Source organism: Emydura macquarii, unplaced genomic scaffold (assembly GCF_026122565.2).
Source record: "Emydura macquarii macquarii isolate MOO-44397 ecotype Brisbane River unplaced genomic scaffold, CSIRO-AGI_Emac_v2 contig_383, whole genome shotgun sequence".
In the NCBI taxonomy this organism is placed as follows: Eukaryota; Metazoa; Chordata; order Testudines; family Chelidae; genus Emydura; species Emydura macquarii.
The window spans coordinates 2,199,732-2,220,834 of record NW_027130520.1 but is presented as its reverse complement, the minus strand read 5'-3'; the positions used below and the strand labels follow the sequence as shown (position 1 = coordinate 2,220,834).

The 21,103-nt window shown below is 39.7% G+C and overlaps 1 protein-coding gene across 4 annotated transcripts in view; it reads left to right on the top strand.

Annotated features, from left to right (window-relative positions):
- The first annotated feature begins 569 nt into the window (after window positions 1-569).
- LOC137145614 (DNA repair and recombination protein RAD54B-like) overlaps window positions 570-21,103 on the top strand; it is a 94,469-nt gene continuing 73,935 nt past the window's right edge. The window contains exons 1-3 of one of the 4 annotated variants that reach the window (XM_067536496.1): window positions 570-713; window positions 4,505-4,658; window positions 5,686-5,866. In XM_067536496.1, the coding sequence (XP_067392597.1) occupies window positions 4,521-4,658; window positions 5,686-5,866 (319 nt within the window). In that variant the 5' untranslated portion in view covers window positions 570-713; window positions 4,505-4,520. Of the gene's footprint in view, window positions 714-984; window positions 1,389-2,524; window positions 2,599-4,504; window positions 4,659-5,685; window positions 5,867-21,103 lie in introns of those variants that run through there. The other 3 variants (XM_067536490.1, XM_067536482.1, XM_067536504.1) reach the window with 3 other exon arrangements.

The following is a 21,103-nucleotide window of genomic DNA, read 5'->3' as shown; positions in this document are numbered from 1 at the left end:
CCACTCCGACTTCTCGATGAATGAACCCCGCGCAGGCCGCTGCCAGAGAATCACCGGCGACCCGATACTCACCTTGCCCTGGCCCCTGGCACGGAGACCGGGCCAGCCCCTCAGGAGCCCAACACCCCTCCCCCACCATTCCCGGCTCCTTATCTCTTTAGCTGGCCTCGGGGGACACCGCGCCCGTGGCCTGCCCCGCGCAGCCGCCGGGGAAGGGACCCCGCAGCCCTTGGGAACAGACCCCGCGCAGGGTTACCCCTGACCCACCCCAGCCCGGCCCCGGCGGCGCCTCAGCCTCTGCCAGTACCTATCCCAGCACGCCACGCCCACTCCCTAGCTTGGCTTCCGTTCCAAGTAAGGGGCGGCCGCAACTGTCACAAACGGCGAGCGGACCAGTAACTTTTGCGACAGCTCTTGCTTGGCGGCTACATGTCACACCAGAGATAGACCCGACCGGCCGGCCATACTGTAGATGGAAGCGTGCGCGTGCGCAATGTAGAGCCTGGTAGTCACCCGTTCTAAAGGAGAGGCAAATGGACATGCGCGGGTGCATGACAGCTAGTGGGAGCCCGAAACAGGGGCGCTTGAACGGCGGCCGGAGGCGTGACGAAAGTTGTGGAAGGAAGGGCGCGTGCGCCTTGTGGCAAGTGAAGTGGCTGACGGGAGCCGGTGGTTGAGGCGCGGGACGGTTGAGTTCAGCGCCGCCCAGCTCTGTGAGTGGGATGGGGGGAATAGGGAGGAAGGAGGGAGGGAGCGCGGGCGCAGTGACTGAGGAGGCGGCAGAGACCGTTCTCTTCCCCCCGGCTTCGCCTCGATGTGGAGGGCTGTACGGACTCCCCCCCCCCCAACACACGGGCCGGCCGCGCGGGCTCAGCCGGGGTGGGTGCAGCCGTCCCGCAGGGTGCCAGTGAACATCTCACCTGACCCGCCAGCCAGGGTCCTGGCAATGAGTGCCTGGGGGCCAGGAGTGCTTGTGTCCCCGTTACTGGCTTGGCAGAGGGTGCTGTGCGCTGCCCCTGGCTAATCTGCCAGCCCAGCCGCTCATCCCTGCAGGGCGATGCCTGCTCTGCGCATCAGGGTGTGTGTGCGCCGCTGGTCATAAAGCGACATTTCCAGATTCCTTTTGGCAACGTTTAACCTTGCGGGTCTCCTGAACACTCTTCATGCAGCGACTGGAGTGCGAGGGTTAAGACGGGAAAACGAAAAACAGCGTGTTCTCTGCACGCCCGGTTACTGTGAGAGTATTGGCAGTCACCCCTCCTCTCTAACGTGCTCTCCCGGACCAGTTTTCTTCCAGCCAGTTGCCCTGCAAAATTAGACATGCTCTGCCTTCTTATCAGAAATAAGCTCAACTGCTCTTTGTTTTGAGGCAGGTGATTCATGACCAGGTAAATGTGTGTGTCCAGATACCTGCATACAAATTGTAATTAAAGTAATGCACCAGTTTATAAGAAATAGTGCTGCTATCAATTCTCAGGAATTGATAAGGAATTGATCTCATATTTTTGATCTACTTGTTTCTGTTCCTGAACAGTCCATACCTATTACTTTTGATTAAAACCTTTAGTAAAGTTTTGGGGTATAAAGTGAAATTTGTCAAAATCTCAGATTCTCCTTATTTATTATGTCAGAATCTTTTAAGACTGCTGAACCTGATTACTCCTTTTCAATGGCCTTAAAAGTAAGTATTTTTGGATATCTTTTTGACATCTAATATACATATCTTGTGCAAACTTTCCACATTAATTTGCACAATTTCACAAGATGATAGTGGAAATTACTGCCAATTAGGTGGGCAGATCAGGTTAGGTCAGTGCAATCCAAATTGTATTGTATTTTGTACCTACTTTGGAAGCTCCTCATTATTATTCCCATACAATTATATTACCTAATTTTATTAGGGTAGGAAAGGTGATCCATCAGCTGTCTGAGTGCTATATAAACGTCTCTAGAACGTGGTGTTTGCTCCCTTCATGGTATTAAAAAGAAATACTATTTCACTGCCCAGTGAAGGGCTATTCTTGTACAAAATTTAAGGCCCATCTTTCATGAACACTTAGGTACATGCTTAACTTTACCCCTGTGAATAGTATAACTGATTGTTTGCAATGGGACTACTCACATTTTTTCTTGAATTGGAGGTATGCAACTGGATTATGGCTTTTGTAAATATATGTTCCATTTCAACACACCTGTTAGACCTGATATATAAAATTGTAATACAGTGGTAATGAATGCCTGTGAAGATGAGTGACATGGCAAGCCATCTCTGAGACAAACACTGGAGAAACTACACGTACTCTGATCCTGCCCAAAAATATCTCAGTATTATTTGCTTATTGTACATCGAGATGAAAAAATGAGTGGCTTCCTTTTATTAAGCACTCCAGAGTCTTATGATAATTTGTATTTTGAGAATTCCCCAAAAGAGATCCAGATGTTAATACAGTTCTTGTTAGTTGTTTTGGACAGTCATTTGGAGGAGAAGGACCCATTCTAATATGGGAATTTTTCTAACAGGCCTGGAACGTTACATATGTGTACAGATCATGCATTTGTACATGTAGGGTGTTCTTTTGCTGATTGCTTTCGTAAAATGTAAGTTTCGTAATATGTAAGCTGAGAAAAGGTGAGACTGTGTGAAAGTATTCTCTTGCTTTTCATATTTTTCTCTGTGTCCTTAACATTATGCTTTGTCTCATTATTACAATGTACATTGTAAACAATAATACATTATATACATTGAATACAATGTAGTATGTTACAATAGCAGCCAAAATGTCCTAGGTGCTGTACAGATACATTGGAAAAGACCATCATTGTCCAGAGTTTACAATTTAAAAGAAGACTGCTCCCAAGAAAACATAGATTGTATGTGAAGTATAACCCTTGTAACTTTCAAAAAAGTTTCCTGGTATCATTTTTATTGCTGTAAATATAGTACATTTAAAAAACAAGCCTGCAGTAAACCCAAATCTTTCTACAGATGCAAAAAGATAACTGACGAGAACCTGTTAAAGGTTCTTAAGTTTAACAGCAGCAAAGGAACAGGTTGAGTTGTTGTTATAAGTACGAGACAGATAGCTGCTGGCTGCATTAACAGAGCCATAAGAAGAAGCTTGCAAATCTTGAAGATGATCAGGGAAAAGGAAAGACCTCACTTAAAATAAGAGCGCTTCCTAGTACAACCACACTGAAAGTGACTACCATCCAGGGTGAAATCAAATGGTGATAATTCCTCCATCTGCCAGCAGCTTCATACATGCACACGCACTCTGGCTGACTAGTTAGATAAACCACAATTATAGAATAGTCACTGATGCTAAGCGTTTTTGTATCTAATCTTTTAAAAAACGTTTTCTTAATGGTAGTCTCTTAATTGCTTTTGTCTGAATGCTCTTAGAAAGGTTGCTGTGCCACTAGAATGCAAAATAGTGCAGAAAAAGATTTGTGCTACTGATATATACAGTGGCTACCAAAACTATGCCTGTGTCCTGATCAAAAGGACAGAGATGTTTGTGTTATATGAAGGCCTATTAAGCTATGACTCTATTCTTGGTCAATATTTATGAAATAATTAAAACAAATAATCTTGGAAATCCAATTATTAAAGAATCTGAGAAAATTAAATGAAACTTTACTCCATATGTTGTGTCCCTCGCTGAAATTGTATTTGCAGTGTGTACTGCCACATAATATTTTTATAGTAAAAACACATTATCTTTTTCAAATTCTGTTGCAATAGATGCAAGTATACTGTATCCGAATGATTTCTTGGAGTATATTATAGTCCTGAGTTTATCTTCATGGACAATGACATTTGATGTTTGGAAAGGAACTAGAGCACCATGGGTGCTACTGGAAATAAAGGATACATCGTAATTGCCCTGACTGTAACATTGTATATAAAGCTGAGACTATGCCCAGCCCTCTTTTCATCTTGATGTGAGGAATTTACACAACTAGTTACACTGATTATTAGAGGCAGAACTCTAATCTTGGATGTGCATCTTGAAGATTTGATACTCTGTGTATACACGTACAATAATGGATTTTCAAGATTAGCTGTGAACAGCATCAGAAGAATTTCTGTTCTGTCTTTATTAGTCTAACATCCATGTACGGTTTGTAGAAAAGTAATTCCGAAACTGTTCATCCTTGTAGTACTCTTGCTCTTGAGAAGTGCATCACTGACTTCTCAGGTGAAAATGGAGATGTACATGACTGAGTCCTACAGTGTGGATTAGCAAAGATATAGTGGACTATTTCCTGTCCTCTATTTTTAAGTACAACAATTGCATGTCTTGTTTGAATATCTGACGTTAGTTTTGTACATGGAGTATGTTAGACCTGGGAATTAAAATGGCTATAGGAAATGATTTGAGAGACAGACTGTGTGATACTTTATTTTTTAAGCAGTGTGTGTAGTGTGTGATATGCTGAAATATTTCTTCAGTTAAAGGTTATAGCCACCAAAAAAACTTCTATATCTGCTGTTTTTCAGACTGGCAGAAGTAAGTATGAGACGATCAGCCGCTCCAAGTCAATGTCTAGGGAATTCAGCCAAAAAGGCAAGGTTTATACCGCCAGGAAAAAACAATACAATCTGGCTGAAGAAAGAAAATGAACTGCTGGTCCCAGAAATGAAGTTAACTGAGGTAAAAAGAAACATGGGATGGGGAAACATATTTTCCTATGCAGCACCAGAACTAAAATATGCTGGGAATAAATAGTTCTTACTCACATAAATAGTCTTGTTCACACAAGTAGTCTTGATGGGTCAGATTTTGACCTTAATTTATGCTAAATTATACCTTATTTCTCAAGTAGTCTGATTTACTTGAATGGTGAAATTGGAATAGTAAAGTGCTACTCAATACAAGTAAAAAGCATCAGAATTCAGCATATAAACAAGTCTTATTGGAATCAAAGCATGGCTTGCAGGGTTGGCCTATATGTCACTGGATTGGTGAGAGTCTGTGGGCTGCAAACTATTTCAAATGTCCTGGCAAAAGCATTTCAGAAAAGGAGGTCCTGTTTGAAGATGTGTAATTCAAAAATATCAAGATGTTCAGGTCATAGTGTGGCTACGTGATAGCAAAGCCTCTGATATTGAAATAAGTTTAGTATGTTATCATTTTACTATATCTTTAATTTTAAGGCTTCTGTTGAATAGAATTCATAAACAGATGTTGCTGCTTGTGAGGATGGCCATTATATTAAAAGTACATTTATTTATTTGCATTTGTCAGTGTATATTCATGCAAATTATACACAGTAGAAGGCTTGGTTTTTCTTTCCTTATTGCCTTAATAGTACATTTCTTTTCAGTTGGTACTGTTGAAATCTGTGGGATTATTCAGTGTAAGTAAAGGGTGGCACAATTTGGATCAGAGTGACTTGCAAAGTTACCATAGAAAAGAAACGATTAATCCTGACCTGTATAGCCAAACTTCAAAATTGCAGAGAGGTACTGAAGTTTGGATGCAAGCAGTACCTAATTTATTGTCTTAAAATTGCAACAAGAGAAATTTAGATTGTAATATTTTTGTAAAGTCTCATGTGGTATTTTCTGTAATACATTTCAATATGGAAAAAAGCCTATATATCTTTCAAAGAAAAAAATATTTTTCACTTTTGCATGAAGGGCTGTGAAAACACTATCCTGAATTTCTGTTTCTGTAGGAGGAAGAGAAACAGCAGAGTGGCTCTGGGCAAATAAGAGCTCTTTCTAGTATATGTGGCCTAAATATAAATTCTACACTGGCTGTGGAATCTCTTGGAGAAATAAGACCCAGTGAAATGTGTAATGAAGAAAATGAATGTAAGGCCGCTGGAAGGAAAACAGTAAATAGACCAAAACCAGGTAGGAGAGTCCACTTTTTTTAAGTTGCTGTGATGTAATTTGGAAGTATTTGAAAACCATAAGACTGATTTGCTACTCATGTACATGAATGTTGCTTGAAGTTTTGTAGTGGTAGCATTACTTCTTGGACTACAAAAAAAATTATAGTTTCTCAAATCCACTGTATCCCCCCACCTCGTCCGTGTGTGTGTGAGCGAGTGAGAGAGAGAGAGAGAGAGAGAGAGAGAATCTAAATTAAAATATTGACATTGTTGGAGACCAGCTGTTAGTGCCATCTTTCTAAAGCTTGATCTAAACGATAAGGTTAGGTCGACCCAGTTACGTTGCTCAAGGGTGTTCAAACTCTCCAATCCTGACCAACATAATTAAGCCAGTCTAACCTCTGATGTAGACAGCATTAGGTTGACGGAAGCATTGTTCTGTTGATTTAGCTACCACCTCTCAGGGTGGTGGATTACCTACACTGATGGGAGAACCCCTGCCATTAGTGTAGGTAGTGTCTACAGTAAAGCACTACAATACTGCAGCTGTGCCGCTGTAGCATTTCAAGTGTAGAAAAGCTGTAACACTTGTTTTCTGTTAATATTTTTCTTTTTTCAGACTTAATTTAAGGATTAATTATTTATTATTTTAGTGTAGTGTGTTTAATTGGGCCTGATGTTAGAAAAATTCCACAACTGTTTATAATGTAAACTATGAAAGTCGTGACTCTTTATAACTATTGGAATTATAATCAAGTCTTTGCTTAACAAAGGAATATTCAACCCTATTATAATATGTGAACAAGATGTGATGGTTTAACATTTTTGCTTACATTTTTACAAAAGTTCATAATACATGTTGGTGCATATGATGATCACTTGACTTCTTTGGAGTAATTGTTAGGGACTTTTTTCAGTATGTTATTTGTTGCATCTTTACCTGATGTGTCTTGTTGTAATGATTGCAAGGAACTGTGAAAATTCTGGTTAAAAATTGTTTGTCCTAGGGTTTTATTAATATACAACACAATCATAAACCTCAGTTTGCTTGAAAGGGACTTCTCAATCTTTTAAGGTCCTCCCATTTACCTGTTTTACATCTCAAATCCTATTCTTTCTGATGATGCTTATAATACAGTTTTTAATGTGATTGTGTGTGGTAGGAAGAGCAGCCAAAGGACATTTTTTTTGGTCTTGAGTGATCTATGGTTTGCTGCCATGTAAGTGCATGTGCAGTGTTTGTGTTCACTGGATCCATCGAATTGCACATTGGCAGATGCTCCAAAATGATCTTCTTGTGGAGGAACCTCTGTCAGCTATAGAAGTATATAAATTGCTATAGAAGGAAAAGATTCCCACTGGAAATCATAGTGCTAAAGGGAGAGTACTGCTGGCATAGATTCTCTGTGAAGATGCATGTTAGTACTTCTGAAATAGAGGTGTGAATAGAAGGAATGTAGTGTTGCCTAATGGATAGAGAGCACTGGACTGGAAATCAGCACACTGTATTCTGTCTCCAGATCTCCTATTGGCCTGCTGTGTGACCTTGGACAAGGCACTTCAGCTCTTATGACTCAATATCTCCTGGTGTAAAATAGATACTGACCTTCTTTGTAAAATGCTGATGAAAATCACTATATGAGAGTTAATTTTTGTTGTTATTAATATTGCTTAAGGTAATCACTATTACTGGTCATTCAAGCACTAGTTTCTGCTAGCATATCTCTGGATCTAGACTTCACCAAGACTTAATTTGTTTTCGGTATCCTATATTCTCCAAGATACCCATATAACTTCTGTCAGTTGTATGAGTTCAGCTGCTACTCAGCACAACTAGTGCAACACTTATGTAAATGATGTAAGCCATAAACTTCAGTCATAGCATGAAATTTAATAATCAATTTTATTTTGTTAAAGTTGCTGCTATTTTGAAACTCAGAAATAATAGAAACCAGTCATGAAAATGAGATTCAATAGATTTAACTGTAATGAATTATATATGAATTTTCATCTATCTAGCCCAGTGGTAAAATTAGTTTGGCTTGGTAACGGTAAAGGGATATTATGATGATATAATTTAATTTTTATTTGTAAAATCTGGGTGGTTTTTTTTTTTTTTTTTTTTTTTTTTTAAAGATGATTAATACAATTTTTAAAAATATTAATTTCTTCTACCATATTTATGTTTATCTACCTATCATTCAGTGTGGACAATGAAGCTTGACTAGTAAGCTTCAGTTTTGCTTTTTCTCTACTGGCATAGTGGTGCTGTGTGTAGGTCTCAATTTCCATTGAAATTCTTATGAAGCTCCCAATACCTCTTCCTGAGAATGTGTTGCATTTGTTCTTCCAAAACGTGAAATTTGACATTCCAGCTGCACAATTTCCATTGCTATTTTCATTGTATACCTTTTTTGCAGCATATACAACTTTATTATATAGTATCTATATAAATACTTTACTCATATTTACGAAAAAGCCTCTTGCCTTGATAGTTTTAGTTGAGACTGAATATATGATATATTTGTTTTCTGGAAAATTTCACTGATAAAACCGGGAGCGTGTGCACACAACCTTGAATTAATATTTGCATTAAATTTTAATATTTCAGGTGCAGATTGACTAAAAGAACCTGTTACACAACAAGCAATTTAAGTATAATTATGACTAGTGAAAAATATGATGCTTCTTCAAAAATACATAGTTTTGGAGGATAATGAATTTTATCATTACTTTTGTTGGAAAATCAGTCTCTTTTTGATGTGGCAAAGTGTGGTAATATAACTTTAGGGGCTTTTTTTTTGTATTTAGGACATGGTTTGCTGGCAGCTAAATTTAGCTTGTATAACAACAAAGCATGGTGACTAGTTGTTAAAATGGGCCACTAGCACATCATGAAAACTTAGAACAATGCCACTAATGAATACACTTGGTGCTATGATTTCTTAGATAAAAGAGCCCCTGAGCAATACATTGGTATAAATAATTGCTACTTCTAAATCAATCCAAAGGAGGTAGCAGGAGTGGGCAGTTCTTAGTGAAGGGGAAAGGATAGCTTTGCAGTTCAAGCATCGGACTGGAACTTGAGAACTGTCTTTTCGGTTCCTGATATTGCTACAGGCTTCCTATGTAACTATGGGCAAGTCAGTTACCCCTGCCTCAATTCTTATTGTAAAATGAGGTGATAGCGAAATATTTATTTTAGAGTGGCTTTATAGGGTGGTAAGTGCCATGAAGAAGCTAAATAAAATCTTATTTGTTAGAGCACTTCTAACCCATTTGTGGATAGGACACCTCATCCTTTACTCCTATGCTTGATGCCCTGAGAGAGTGATGTGCTCTCCTTTTATCTGCCAACATTCTGTTTTCCTTTTTATTACTAGTATATTTTGGTGAAAAGTGGGTGAGGGTTCTGTCTTATCTTTTGGCTTTTTCTTTTTCCTGCATTGATCAGAGATTGTATGGTCTTTGGAAGTAGCATACTTTGGGAATTCCTGGGATCCATGCCAAACATACTCTGATAATTAACCTGACTACCATGACAGCGAAGAGAAGAGAAATTTGATTTGTTGAACCGGCATCTCACTCTACAGCTGTCTTCATGTGAACTGCTCCAGCAGCTGGCTGCTTTGGGGCAGCTGCAGGAACAAAGCGTGTGGCTTTTAAGAAGAAGGCATCCAGCCAGATCACGTTTACATTGGAGAGGTGGAAAGGAGATGGGATGGATCCAGGTAGTTTATTTAACCTTGTCCTTAGTGCTCTTCTTCATTGCCTCCAGATTAGTTTAGAGTAATCACATTGGGCAACACTGTTCTGATGCAAGAAGTTTGAGTAATTAAAAAAAAAAAAATCTTTAATATGTTTGAAAAAAAATGTAATGTTGTATTTCCCAGTATGAAAATTATTTTAGGAATTCAAAACTTCTTAAGAGTGCTGAGTTCAGAAGCTATCAGGGAGAATCTAGTTGCTGTTGATAAATTTCTCTGCCTTCTCCTAATTGCCTGTCACGTTTCACTTGTAACTAGCGTGACAGCAACTTGCATTGGAGTGTGAAGGGCTCTACATCAGTCTCTTTAAGCTCATTAAGGATGTTGCTTTGCACAGGCTTGGAGTGAGAACCACAATACTGAGTGTTTCTGTCAATCTGAACTGAACAGTACATTTTACTGAATATTTTTGATTAATCATTTTTTCATGGAATTCTTTCAGTTGTATTTAGCTGAAAAACTGAAGTGAGTGAAACAGGTTTTTTGTTCTCAAGAGTATGCTAGGTGCACTCTTTTAAATCAATGTGAGAAATTTAAATTAAATCAGGCTTTCAGTTTAATAAATTGAAACCACATAGAAAGCTTTACAAAACATTAATAAAAAACATAAGCATATCTTTCAAAAACTTTACTGCTATTTTTAATGGAAGCTTTAAAAGGAAACTTGAAATACAATAACAGGACAAAATATAACTGGACATTCAGAAGATACCTGAATCTCAGATGAAGGAATAGAGTTCATAGAAGTATGTATTTCAAATTATTTTATAAAATTAAAAACATTTCATTTTTTTCTTTTTATAAGGATTTACTAAGTATTACGTATTGTAAATTCAGTGTCAGACTAGAAAAATTACAACACACAATCTCCAGGGTAAATCTTGACAAATTATATTCAATTCAATAAAAATAACATGAGAAGAGCAGGGGAAAGTGAAACCAAAATAGTGATTCAAAATTTGAAAAAAAAATCTGGTAAATAAGTTGTTCTTTTTTCACAATGGAGTATCTTTAGATGTCAAACGTATTCTTATGTCACTGTCAGTCAGGAAAAATATACTCCTTACCATGGTCCAAATACCCCCCAAACCTTGTTAGCACAAAAAGCTACATCTTGCACTCCCGCACTTGTAAATTCATATTTAAGTATGCCTAATTTTCTCTGACATACTTTAGCATGTTGAGAAAAGTAAAAAAAATATGGATGTGGTAGCCCAAATAACTATCCTGCTTCTTGGCCTTGTTTCTAAAAAGAAATTTGTCTATTGGTGGAAGCCAAGAAAGAGATCTTTTTCAGAGTTACCATTGGCACGGGACATGCCATAGCTTCTAACTTTGTTTTCAGACTCTTCTGGTTAGGGACCTGGGCACAGGCATTATCACTGTTTTACTAATAAGGAAACAAATAAAGTGGCCAAAGATATGTAAGTTGTAGTACAAATCAGCGCAAGAGCTGGAACTAGAACCCAGGTCTTTGATACTCAGTGTCAACAAGGCCACACTGCCAATGGTGGCTATGGAGAGGAATGAAAAAGAACTAGGGAAAGAGAGAGGCGGAAAGAAGAATGGAGACAGACAGATTTGGAGGAGGAAGTGGGTGAGGTAATTGGAAGGAAAACAATCAAATACAATCCACTGATTAGATGATTTATTAATAGGCTTGGCAGGCTTTGATTTATATTGATAGATGTCAATAAACGTACATTTCATCTGACAGTGAAATCAATGGGGGGGAAAAATCCATCAGGAACAGTAGGTATGAGTGCAACGTCCTCCTCCCCTTTTCCCCCCGCCCCCGTTACCTTGTGCCTGGGGGGATCGGGTGTCACCGGCCTTCCTGCCATTCAGGGATTCCTCTGCATCTTTGCTGTCATGGCCCCGCTTCCTCACCAGCCAGCAATGTGGGGCCTGTCCCCAGGCAGGAACTGTTCAGCAGTGAGGTGGCCTCCCTTATAGCCCTGGCTGGGGGTGTGTCTGCTATGCCAGGCCAGAACCACAGCTTCTCCTGCATCTTGCAGCGACCTGGGTGTCTTTGGCCCCTTGGCTGTGCAAAGAGGTGAGATCCCTGAATTCTCTGCTGAGAGGGCTGGGCAGCTCTGGGTCAATGTTGAAACACCCCAAGGATAACTTAAGAGAGTCTTTGACACATTTCTTCTGGTCTCCCTTAGCATGCTGTCCCTCCTTTAGCTCACCATAAAAGATCTTCTTTGGTAGTTGTTGATCTGACAGTCTGGTGAATCGTCTGCCCATCTCATCTGTGATTTTTATCAACTGAGTATGGATGCTTGGAATATCTGCTCGTATGAGAACCTCATATCTGTAACCTTGTCTTGCCATCTTATCCTCATCAATTTTCTCAGACAGCCCATGTGAAAGTGATTCAGCTTCGTAGCATGGCGTCTGTACACCATCCAGGTTCCACATGCATACATCAAAGTTGGCAACTTGATGGCTTTGTAGATCTTCAGTTTTGTTTGTCTCTGCCCTCCCACACATTTGCACATAGTCTGCCAAAGGCCACACTTTCTTTGACACTTGTGGTGTTGGTTTCATCATCAATGTGAACTGCACATGACGGTGTACTGCCGAGGCAGGTGAACTTGACCACTGGCTGGAGGGTTTGGCCACTCACTGTGATAGCAGGCTCTACATAAGGCTTCCTGGTTCAGACTGATACATCAGTTCTATCATCCTGATGTTGATTGTGAGACCAAAATTGTCACAAGCTGAAGAGAAATAGTCCATGCTCCGCTGTATGTCAGATTCAGATTTGGCATTCAGGGAACAGTCATCAGCAAGCAGAAGACCACAAATATTCACTTCCTGTATCTTTGTCTTTGCCTATAGTCTTTTCAGATTGTAGAGCTTGCTATCAGTTTGGTATCTGATGCCAATCCTGGTGTCAGTCACGAAAGTCATCTGTAAGCATGGCAGAAAACATCATACTGAAGAGTGTTGTGGCCAACACACAGCCCTGCTCTATTCCATTGGTGACTGGGAATGGTTATGGATGATGGTGAGTCATTTGAACATGAGCGAGCATACCATGATGGAATTGCCGAACCATTGTGATGAATTTCTTCAGGCAACCAAATTTTGCCATATCTTCCAAAGCCCCTTCCGACTGACTGACTGTATCAAATGCTTTTGTCAGGTCAATGAAAGTCATGTAGAAGTTGGAGTTGTATTCCATGCATTTCTCCTGAAGTTGACGAGATGCAAACACCATGTCTATGGTCCCATGATCTTTCCTGAAGCCACAGTGACTCTCAGGCAAGAGCGCTTCTTCAGTGTGTTGCACAAGGCAATTCAGCAGAATTTTGGTGAGAATTTTGCCGGCTATTGACAATAAGGGGATGCCCTGATAGTTATTGCAGGATTATCTGTTACCTTTCAGCTTGTACAAATGAACAATGGATGCATCTTTGTACTCCTGCGGGTATAGTTCCTTGAGTTGACATTGACTGGAAAAAAATTCAGTCAGTTTGAAAGCCATGAGCAAGCCTTATAGACGTCTGCTGGTGTAGCCTGTGCTTCAGGCGCTTTACCATTTGACAGCAGATAGTTGCTTTCACAGTTTCAATTAGCTTTGGGGGATCAGCAAGAGATATGTTGATGTCAATCTGGGGCAGTTGTTCAGTTGCCTCCTTGCTAATAGATGATTGTGGTGTATAAGCGTAATGTGCTAGGAGAATGCTGAAGCAATATTATGTACAACTCTGTTATGTTCCCTTTCTTCATGCACTTCAGTTTAACAGAGTTCTGTCTTTTCAAGACTTTTCAGAAAGCATTACACAGTTAAACCTCAGGGCTATTGCATGTAAAACCCAGATGATTAGCTGTTAATAGATCCTAGTCAGCTTCAAAAAGTGAGTACCATACAGTTTCTTAATAAACAAACATTGATGCACACAAACATTATAAATAATATAAAACTGGTTCTCAAACTCTTTTTTTCACGGATCACTTGAAAATTGCTTAGGGTCTCGGCAGGCCACTTCATGATCTTTCCAAATGTTGTTTGTACCGTTAGCTAACTATTGTAAAGCGCTTTGGATAAAAATGCTATATTAAAAAAAACCTTAAGAATAATTAACTTTTTTTTGTTCTACAAATAAAAGCACACAACTCATATTTTAGTCATTTTAAACTGTTTTTTTTTGAGCAATTGTCAGGGAAGTCGGGTGTAATGTTTGTCAGCGTTAGCCTTAGGTCAGGTTCAGCATTGATCCTGCTTCTGTATTTTGACTTGAGGGCAGTAAGTGATGAAAATCCTGTTTCACACAGGTACATAGTAGCAAATGGCATCAGAAAACGCACTGCTTTGTCTGCAAGTTCTGGTTACTCTCCAGTTCTTTGAATTCCAAACTCAATTAGGGAATATCTTTTAAATTCTGACCATAATGTTTTGTCGCAAGAAAGCTCCAGCAAGCACTCTTGTGCCTTATTGGACAAACCAGAGGGCAGCTCACTGATTTCAGTTTTGAAAGGATTACATATCTAGTTGTTTGGTTCAGCTTCTACTGGAAAGTAGTCCTTTAAACTGTTGCTTAAGAGCAGCAAGATGTTCTTCGATGTCATTTTTTATTTTTTTGTGAAGAACCAGTTCATTTTCAGAGAGAATGTAGTGAAATCATCCTTTTTTACGTGACTAGCAAACAAGTCCAGTTTTTTGATCATTGCATTGATTTTTGTCTTGCACATCCAATACAGTCACTGAAACTCCATGCAGCCCAGCGTTCAACTCATTTAGGCGAGTGAATATATTGGAGAGGCAAGCCAATTGCGAGAGCCAGGATGAATCTTCAGAACAACTTGTGAATTGGAATGGATGGTCTGTTAGAAATAGCTGTACTTCTGAACATAGCTCAAACTAACAAGTACTTTGCCTCTTGACGACCACTGTACTTCTGTATGAAGAAGTTGTACATGAGCGCTACCCATTTAATCGTACAGTACACTAAAAATTTGAGAATTCATAGGTCTACTTTTTATTAAATTAACAGTTTTCATAGCAGAGTCCAAAACACCCTTAATTTCCACTGGAATTTTCTTGGCAGCCACTGCCTCTAGATGAATGCTACAATGCACCCATGTGGCATTAGGTGCCACTTTGCAGATACAAGCCATTACCCCACTGGGTTCTCTCGTCGTTGCTCGTGCACCGTCAGTACATACTCCAATGCAACGTTGCCAGTCAATATCGTGTTTCTTCACAAATCCATCTAGTAACTGGAAGTTGTTTGGCAGTTGTTCTTCTTGGCACAGAATGACAAAACAAAATATCTTTCAGTACTTTCCCTGATGTATGCAAGAAGATTTGCAATATCAGTCCTCTCATCCAATTGCAATGCAAAATACCTACTGTTGTTCACACGTTTCACAAGAATGTCTTTAACATTAGCTGTCATATCTTCAATTCTGTGTGACAGTGTCATTTGAAAGAGGCACACAATCTAACTGCTTTGTCATCTTCTCTCCATACATTATAAATGCAAATTCTTTAGCTGCAGGTAGAGTAAGTTCTTTCCCAATAATGTGAGTCTTCCTCGCTTTGGCAATTAGAAGGTTTGCACGATATGAAGCTTCCATGGCCTCTACATTTGCTGTTGCATGAGCAAACGTTGTTACGTTCCCTTGTTTCAACTCATTCAGTTTGCGTTGAAAAAAAATACAGGAGGTTTATCTTTGAAAGCAGCATGATTTGTCTCCAAATGATGCTGGAGATGAGCATGCTTCAAGCTTTCGTTAGCCGGCACTGCAGCATAACACCTATTGCGGCTTTGGTTCATCTTGTTTACCAGTCAACGTGAAGCCTAAATTAATATAGCTGGAGTCATATAATCCTACTGTCTTTTGACGTTTCAGTGTATTTTCATTACCTGTACTCATACTGGTTCCTGGTAAACATGGGTCCGCACTCAAAATTTCCTTTGCAGATGTATGTTGCTGTAGTCTTACGTTCCATTTTGAACTTTTCGTTGATCTCACCATCACTGGTTTGATTATTTGTTGTTTTCTTTTTCAAATATCCCATTTTCAACCACAAATCCATTTTTGGGGGTTGACTACTATCCTACCAACTGTTCCATTTTTTGAAAAAGCACTGGATTCTGGTACAGTCGGTACTTTCCATCTGACAATGATGACCAATAATTACAATATAGGTAGGTAAGCTGAATAGCCACGCATATACAGCTGAAAAATGTGACCAATTAAAACTATGTATGTAGTGTAGTAGGGTATCAATTTAAAGAAATACACGTTTTGCTTCTGGATTAAATGTGAATAAAAATAAAATAACATTTTCTTTTTCTTTAGCGCTGGCATCTTTGTCAAAACGGCCTTGATCTCTGTCATCAGAAAAAATAAATCAAGTTCAGGGCCAAGTACAGATATTCTCGATTGTTCCGCAACCTTTCCATGGACCACCTGAATAGAGTGGTCCATGGACCACTGTTTGAGAATCTCTGGTATAAAACATTATGAATAGAACTTGGAATTCTATGAAAAACTTAAATGAGGAGTTAGGCAATAAATGTACTTGGTGTTCTTTATACAGATGTCCCTACTTTGTTGCTATTACATATATTTAAATATTTAGTTCCAACATAGTATTTTACACTTCTATAATAGTGAGGGTAATTAATTACTGGAACAACTTACCAAAGGTCCCAGTAGATTCTCCTTTTACTGGTAGTTTTAAAATCAAGATTGGATGTTTTTCTAAAAGATGTGGTCTAGTTCAAACAGGAATTATTTTGGGGAAGTTCTATGACCTGTATTATACAGGAGGTCCAACTAGATGATCACAGTGGTCCCTTCTGGCTTTGGGATCAATGAATTTATACTTCAACACATGCGCACACACTCACACATTCCTTGCTGAACTCTTTTAGAGAGGTTTTCTCAGTTTTAATAGTGTAAACATAAGGTGTAGTATGTGTTACCTGGACTCTTCAGAACTTGAGAAAAATGGTAGCATCTCAGTCCTTTTCCAAAGACTTCAGAATCCTGTAAAGCAAAGAAACAGTCTCGGGATCTACACAGCTAGTGGCATTCCAGTCCTTGGGTTGACAGGGCCTCAGTTGCTGGTAAAATAGAAGTCTGTAGCCTGTATCCAAAGCAGCAAAGGTCTTGAGACCCAGCCCTCGGAGCAGACTCCTGTGTCAATCAGCTGCTAAGGCCACAAGGCTGTCTCTGATTCCTATATTTATCACCTTCCCCTCTGAGCTCTGGTTGGCTCAGCTCGCAGAGGGTGAAAGGGAATGACCTCAAACAAAATTTTATAGGTAACTCTAAAAAATTCCAAGTAAAATCCCTGTGTTCTTCCCATTTCTCTCCCCTTTCTTTAGGCTAAACAAAGTCAAATACTGCAATATACAGCATGTGGGTTGTGTCCCTATTTAAACAACTGATGTCCCAGCAATCTGATGATGTCTATGACCCACAATAAGTCCTATCTACATCTGTCTGCAAAGTCAGATAGTAAGAAAAGGCAAGCACAGTGAGAAGATATCACTTGGGGATCTTTGGTCTCCACAGAAGTACAGAATCAAGGAGTAGTACCCATGTTTAACTGGTTGCCTTCTACCTCTGCTTGTTCAGGTAGTTCCACCACCTCGTCTGTGGTAACCGCCACAGATGTGGTGGGAATAAGCAAATTCACCTGAGCTCCAGCGGAGTGCTCATACCATGAAATTTCCCTTGATTTTTCATCGTGTAGTACTCTGATTTGTATCAAATTCTTCCACCAGTGTCTTAAATTCAGATTGTAGAGTCAAATCAAACAAAGATTCATCCATTTCCTTAGTCTGCAGTCCTGCATGAGCACCCTTCTATTGAGATCTCCTTTTTACTTGAGTCTTTTCTAGCAGTTCTATCTCTGTTATTTCTGGAACAGATGCTTTAATGTTCAGAAGCTTGGCAGGCTTCTCTATTGTAGCATTTCTTCTGAGACGATGCTTACAGATCTGATATTTTCTCTCAACCACTCAGTTCATTTGAAGCTAATAAAATCGATCTCTAACATCTACAGACGGGAACCTGCTACCTGCAGTCAGGTGACTTAGGTGCCTAAGCTGCTTCTTACGGGAATGAGTAAGATTTCTGCCTCACTCCACACAAAACAGTTGGAGGAGGTGGTAATGTGGTAGTGGTGTCTACTTAATAACATTTAACCCAGTTGTTGGAGCACTGTCTGGGATGTGGGAGACTTGGGTTCAGCTCCTCTCTCTATGCCAAAGCGGGAGAACGGGGGAGCCTGTTTAGATCTTTTTCTCACCCTATGGCAGACAAGAGGAAATTGAGCCTGGATCTCCCATATCCCAAACAAGTGATTCAACTATTAGGCTAAACATTATAAGGTAGGTACCACCTAGGCTTCAGAGCCTGAGCTCCAGACTGGGCCCGAACATCTACACAGCTAATTTTAGTGCCATAGTGTGTTACCTGTGTGATCCACTGCTGTGGGTTTCTGCTTGCCATATAGATGCACCCTGAAAGGGAAGAGTGCTAAGTGCTGAATCCAACACCACTCCAGCAGTAGTTTTTGTCTTTCTGTGGTGTTCTCCCATCCAAATACCTTATATTGGTGAGCAGGACTTTTTAAAAACTGTAGGGAATCGGCCTCCTTTTTACAAGTTTTTTAAAAAAAATTAATTATAAGAAGTTGCAATTAATTGTAATTCAGACAGGACTGGCCTTAGACCAAATAGTGCCCCAGCCAGAGGAGTGTCTTTGGTGTCCGTCCCCTCCCTTACCCCCCCCCCCCCTTTGATTTGTTTAACTTTTGAATACCTTATTTTTTATTGTATTTCTAGCCTGTATGACAACTTTGATACGTGATTTATCCCTGTCATATAAGATGATAAATTTACATGCTAGGATCTGTAACTCTGTATTCATTCATGACATATATAAGCCAATAAAAATAATTTCCTATAAGTTTATAGAAACTTATTAATTTTAAGAATAACTGAAATGTACTAACATCGAGAAATAGAACTGTGCACCAAGATTGGGTGGGCCAGTATTAAATAGTGTTACAGTAGGTGACAGTCTTAGAATGTTAACCCTAGTCCATCAGTTCAAAAGGACTAGGATTAACATCCAGCGTCAGAGAGATCCAAGGATGGGCCTGTGACCCATCCCGTGCCCAGGGTAGCCAACTGATAATGCCAAGGTCAGGGCAGGCTGCAAACGGAGAGCAGATTCTCCCAGATTCTCTCAACCACTCAGTTCATTTGAAGCTAATAAAATTGGTGGGTGGCACTGAAGCCATGCTTCCCAACCAGCCACAAATTGCGCTTCTGAATCCCCACAGAAGCCAGTATACAAATACACACAGCCCCCTTTACTGCATTTCAGTTTATGGCTCCCAATACAGCACTAGGTCCAGTAAAGAGACCAGTAGTTTAAACTCTATGCTCTTTACTTCAAAGGTTCTCTCTGACCCAAAGGGGTCAGCCACAGTACCAGATAAATATAGGTGTGGATCTTACCTAAAATACTGCCAGCCAATCCTTTAGTAACTAAAACTAAAGGTTTATTATAAAAAGAAAGAAATATACCATAAGAGAAATGTTAAAGGGTTAGAGCAATCAGATACATACACATGATTAAAAGTCCATATATATCAGGTTTCTAGAAGAATTGTGGAGTTGCAAGCCTGTACAGTTCCTCTGGTATACATTCAGTACCTGGATGGGTCTAAGTCCTTCGGTTCAGTTGCAAAATGAATAGATCCAGAGGTACGTGTTTGTCTGCAGCTGGACAGGAACAAAGACAAAATGGTTTCTGTGGCTTGGCCTTATATACCCTCTGGCCTTGGCCATACTGTCTTGTGGAATGTTACAAGAACTAAAATGGAGTCCAGAGTCACATGGGCCAGTCCTGGTGCTTCATCAGGTATGCTGCCTGTGGAATTTCACAGGAACCAAAATGGAATCCAGAGTCACATGGCCAAGTAGTCCAGAATCACATGGGAAAGTCCTGGTGCCTCATCAGGCATATCTCTGGCTTCTCCCCTTGGGCCCCTTGCACCTGGGGATGTTTCAATGGGCCATTAAGCAGGCTATTGTCCTGCAGCCATCCTGTCTGAGTTGTTACTCACAGCAGCATTTGAAATACAGATATATCAAATATATCTATAACTTCCATTTCACATGTCATACATGAACATAAGTATTATCATTTTGCTTAGCATATTACAAACTAGTACCTGACATGGCATATCTCACATGAATTATTATGATTTTGACATATTGATGTTAAACAATATAACAAGTGCTTTCCCCCCATCTACCCAGCATGACGGCCAATGGCATTTTCAAACGATAAAATAGCATTCAATGTCATTTTTTCATTGGCAAAATAAGTAACAGTATTTCTTTTATATTGTTGCGTAGATAACGGTTCCGTAGATATCTCTGGTGTCTCATTAAATATGTTCTTCATTAGTTGCTACTTACACTCTTTAAGTCTTAAAACACAAGTATACTTTCACAATTGCACAATATCACAGCTGGGCTCTCACTTTACTTTGTTCTTATATCTCAATGACTGACTAGCGATGCTGCGCCCTTTAAATGCCCATGAGGGCATTTCTGACAAAATTCTAGGAGGTTCGAGGAAAATGAATCCCACCTACAGAATACCTGAACCATTTTACTTCAAATATTCTATTTTTCTTTTTGTTGCTAACAACAAAAAAAGCAGCCCGAGTCCTGCACCACGCAAGCCTGGCACCTCAGGCCTGCCCCTAATTCTGTCCTTGAATTCGGAAATCAAACCATGATAGTGATATCGCTCTAAAATGACATAAGTGAGCACACTCAGTAGATGATGATCTATGTACAACCACACTAGCCAGCAAAGTGATAAAGTGACACAATCTTAGATCTGACCTGGACTACTGTCTTTCATTCCCAGAATCAAAGGAGATTGTGCACTGCTGAATTGTATCTGCTGAATCTTAAGGGGTAAGATGTAGATGATATTGTCACACCTCAGGACCCTGCTTTGTGATATGTACAGTTGTCCATAGCAGCTGTTTAAAATACATGAGGCAAATGCCCATTTTCTGTTGCAATTATTCCAGAACAGGAGAGTACTAAAAATAACAAATCCAAGAACGAAGAAGAAAGGAGAACAGCTCAGTCTTCCATGCTACACATTACTACAAGTAAAGAGCAAAGCATGGGGAAAAGAGGGCAGACTAACCATAAAAAGCCATGTTTTTACCAAGTGCTCACACTCTAAATTAGTGTTTTGTTTCTCAAGTTCCGCCTACAATGGGCTGAAAACCTTTCTTAAGAAACTCTTTTTTAATCTTGCTTCGAATGCAGTCCCAGGCAAATGAGTGAGCACACTCCAACCTAGATCTGTCTTTATTGCCTTTAGATATTTTTAACTATAGTTAGATTTCTTCTCCTTCACCCCCCTTGTCAGCCTCCCTTTTTCAAAGCTGAACATGTTAAGCTTGAGAA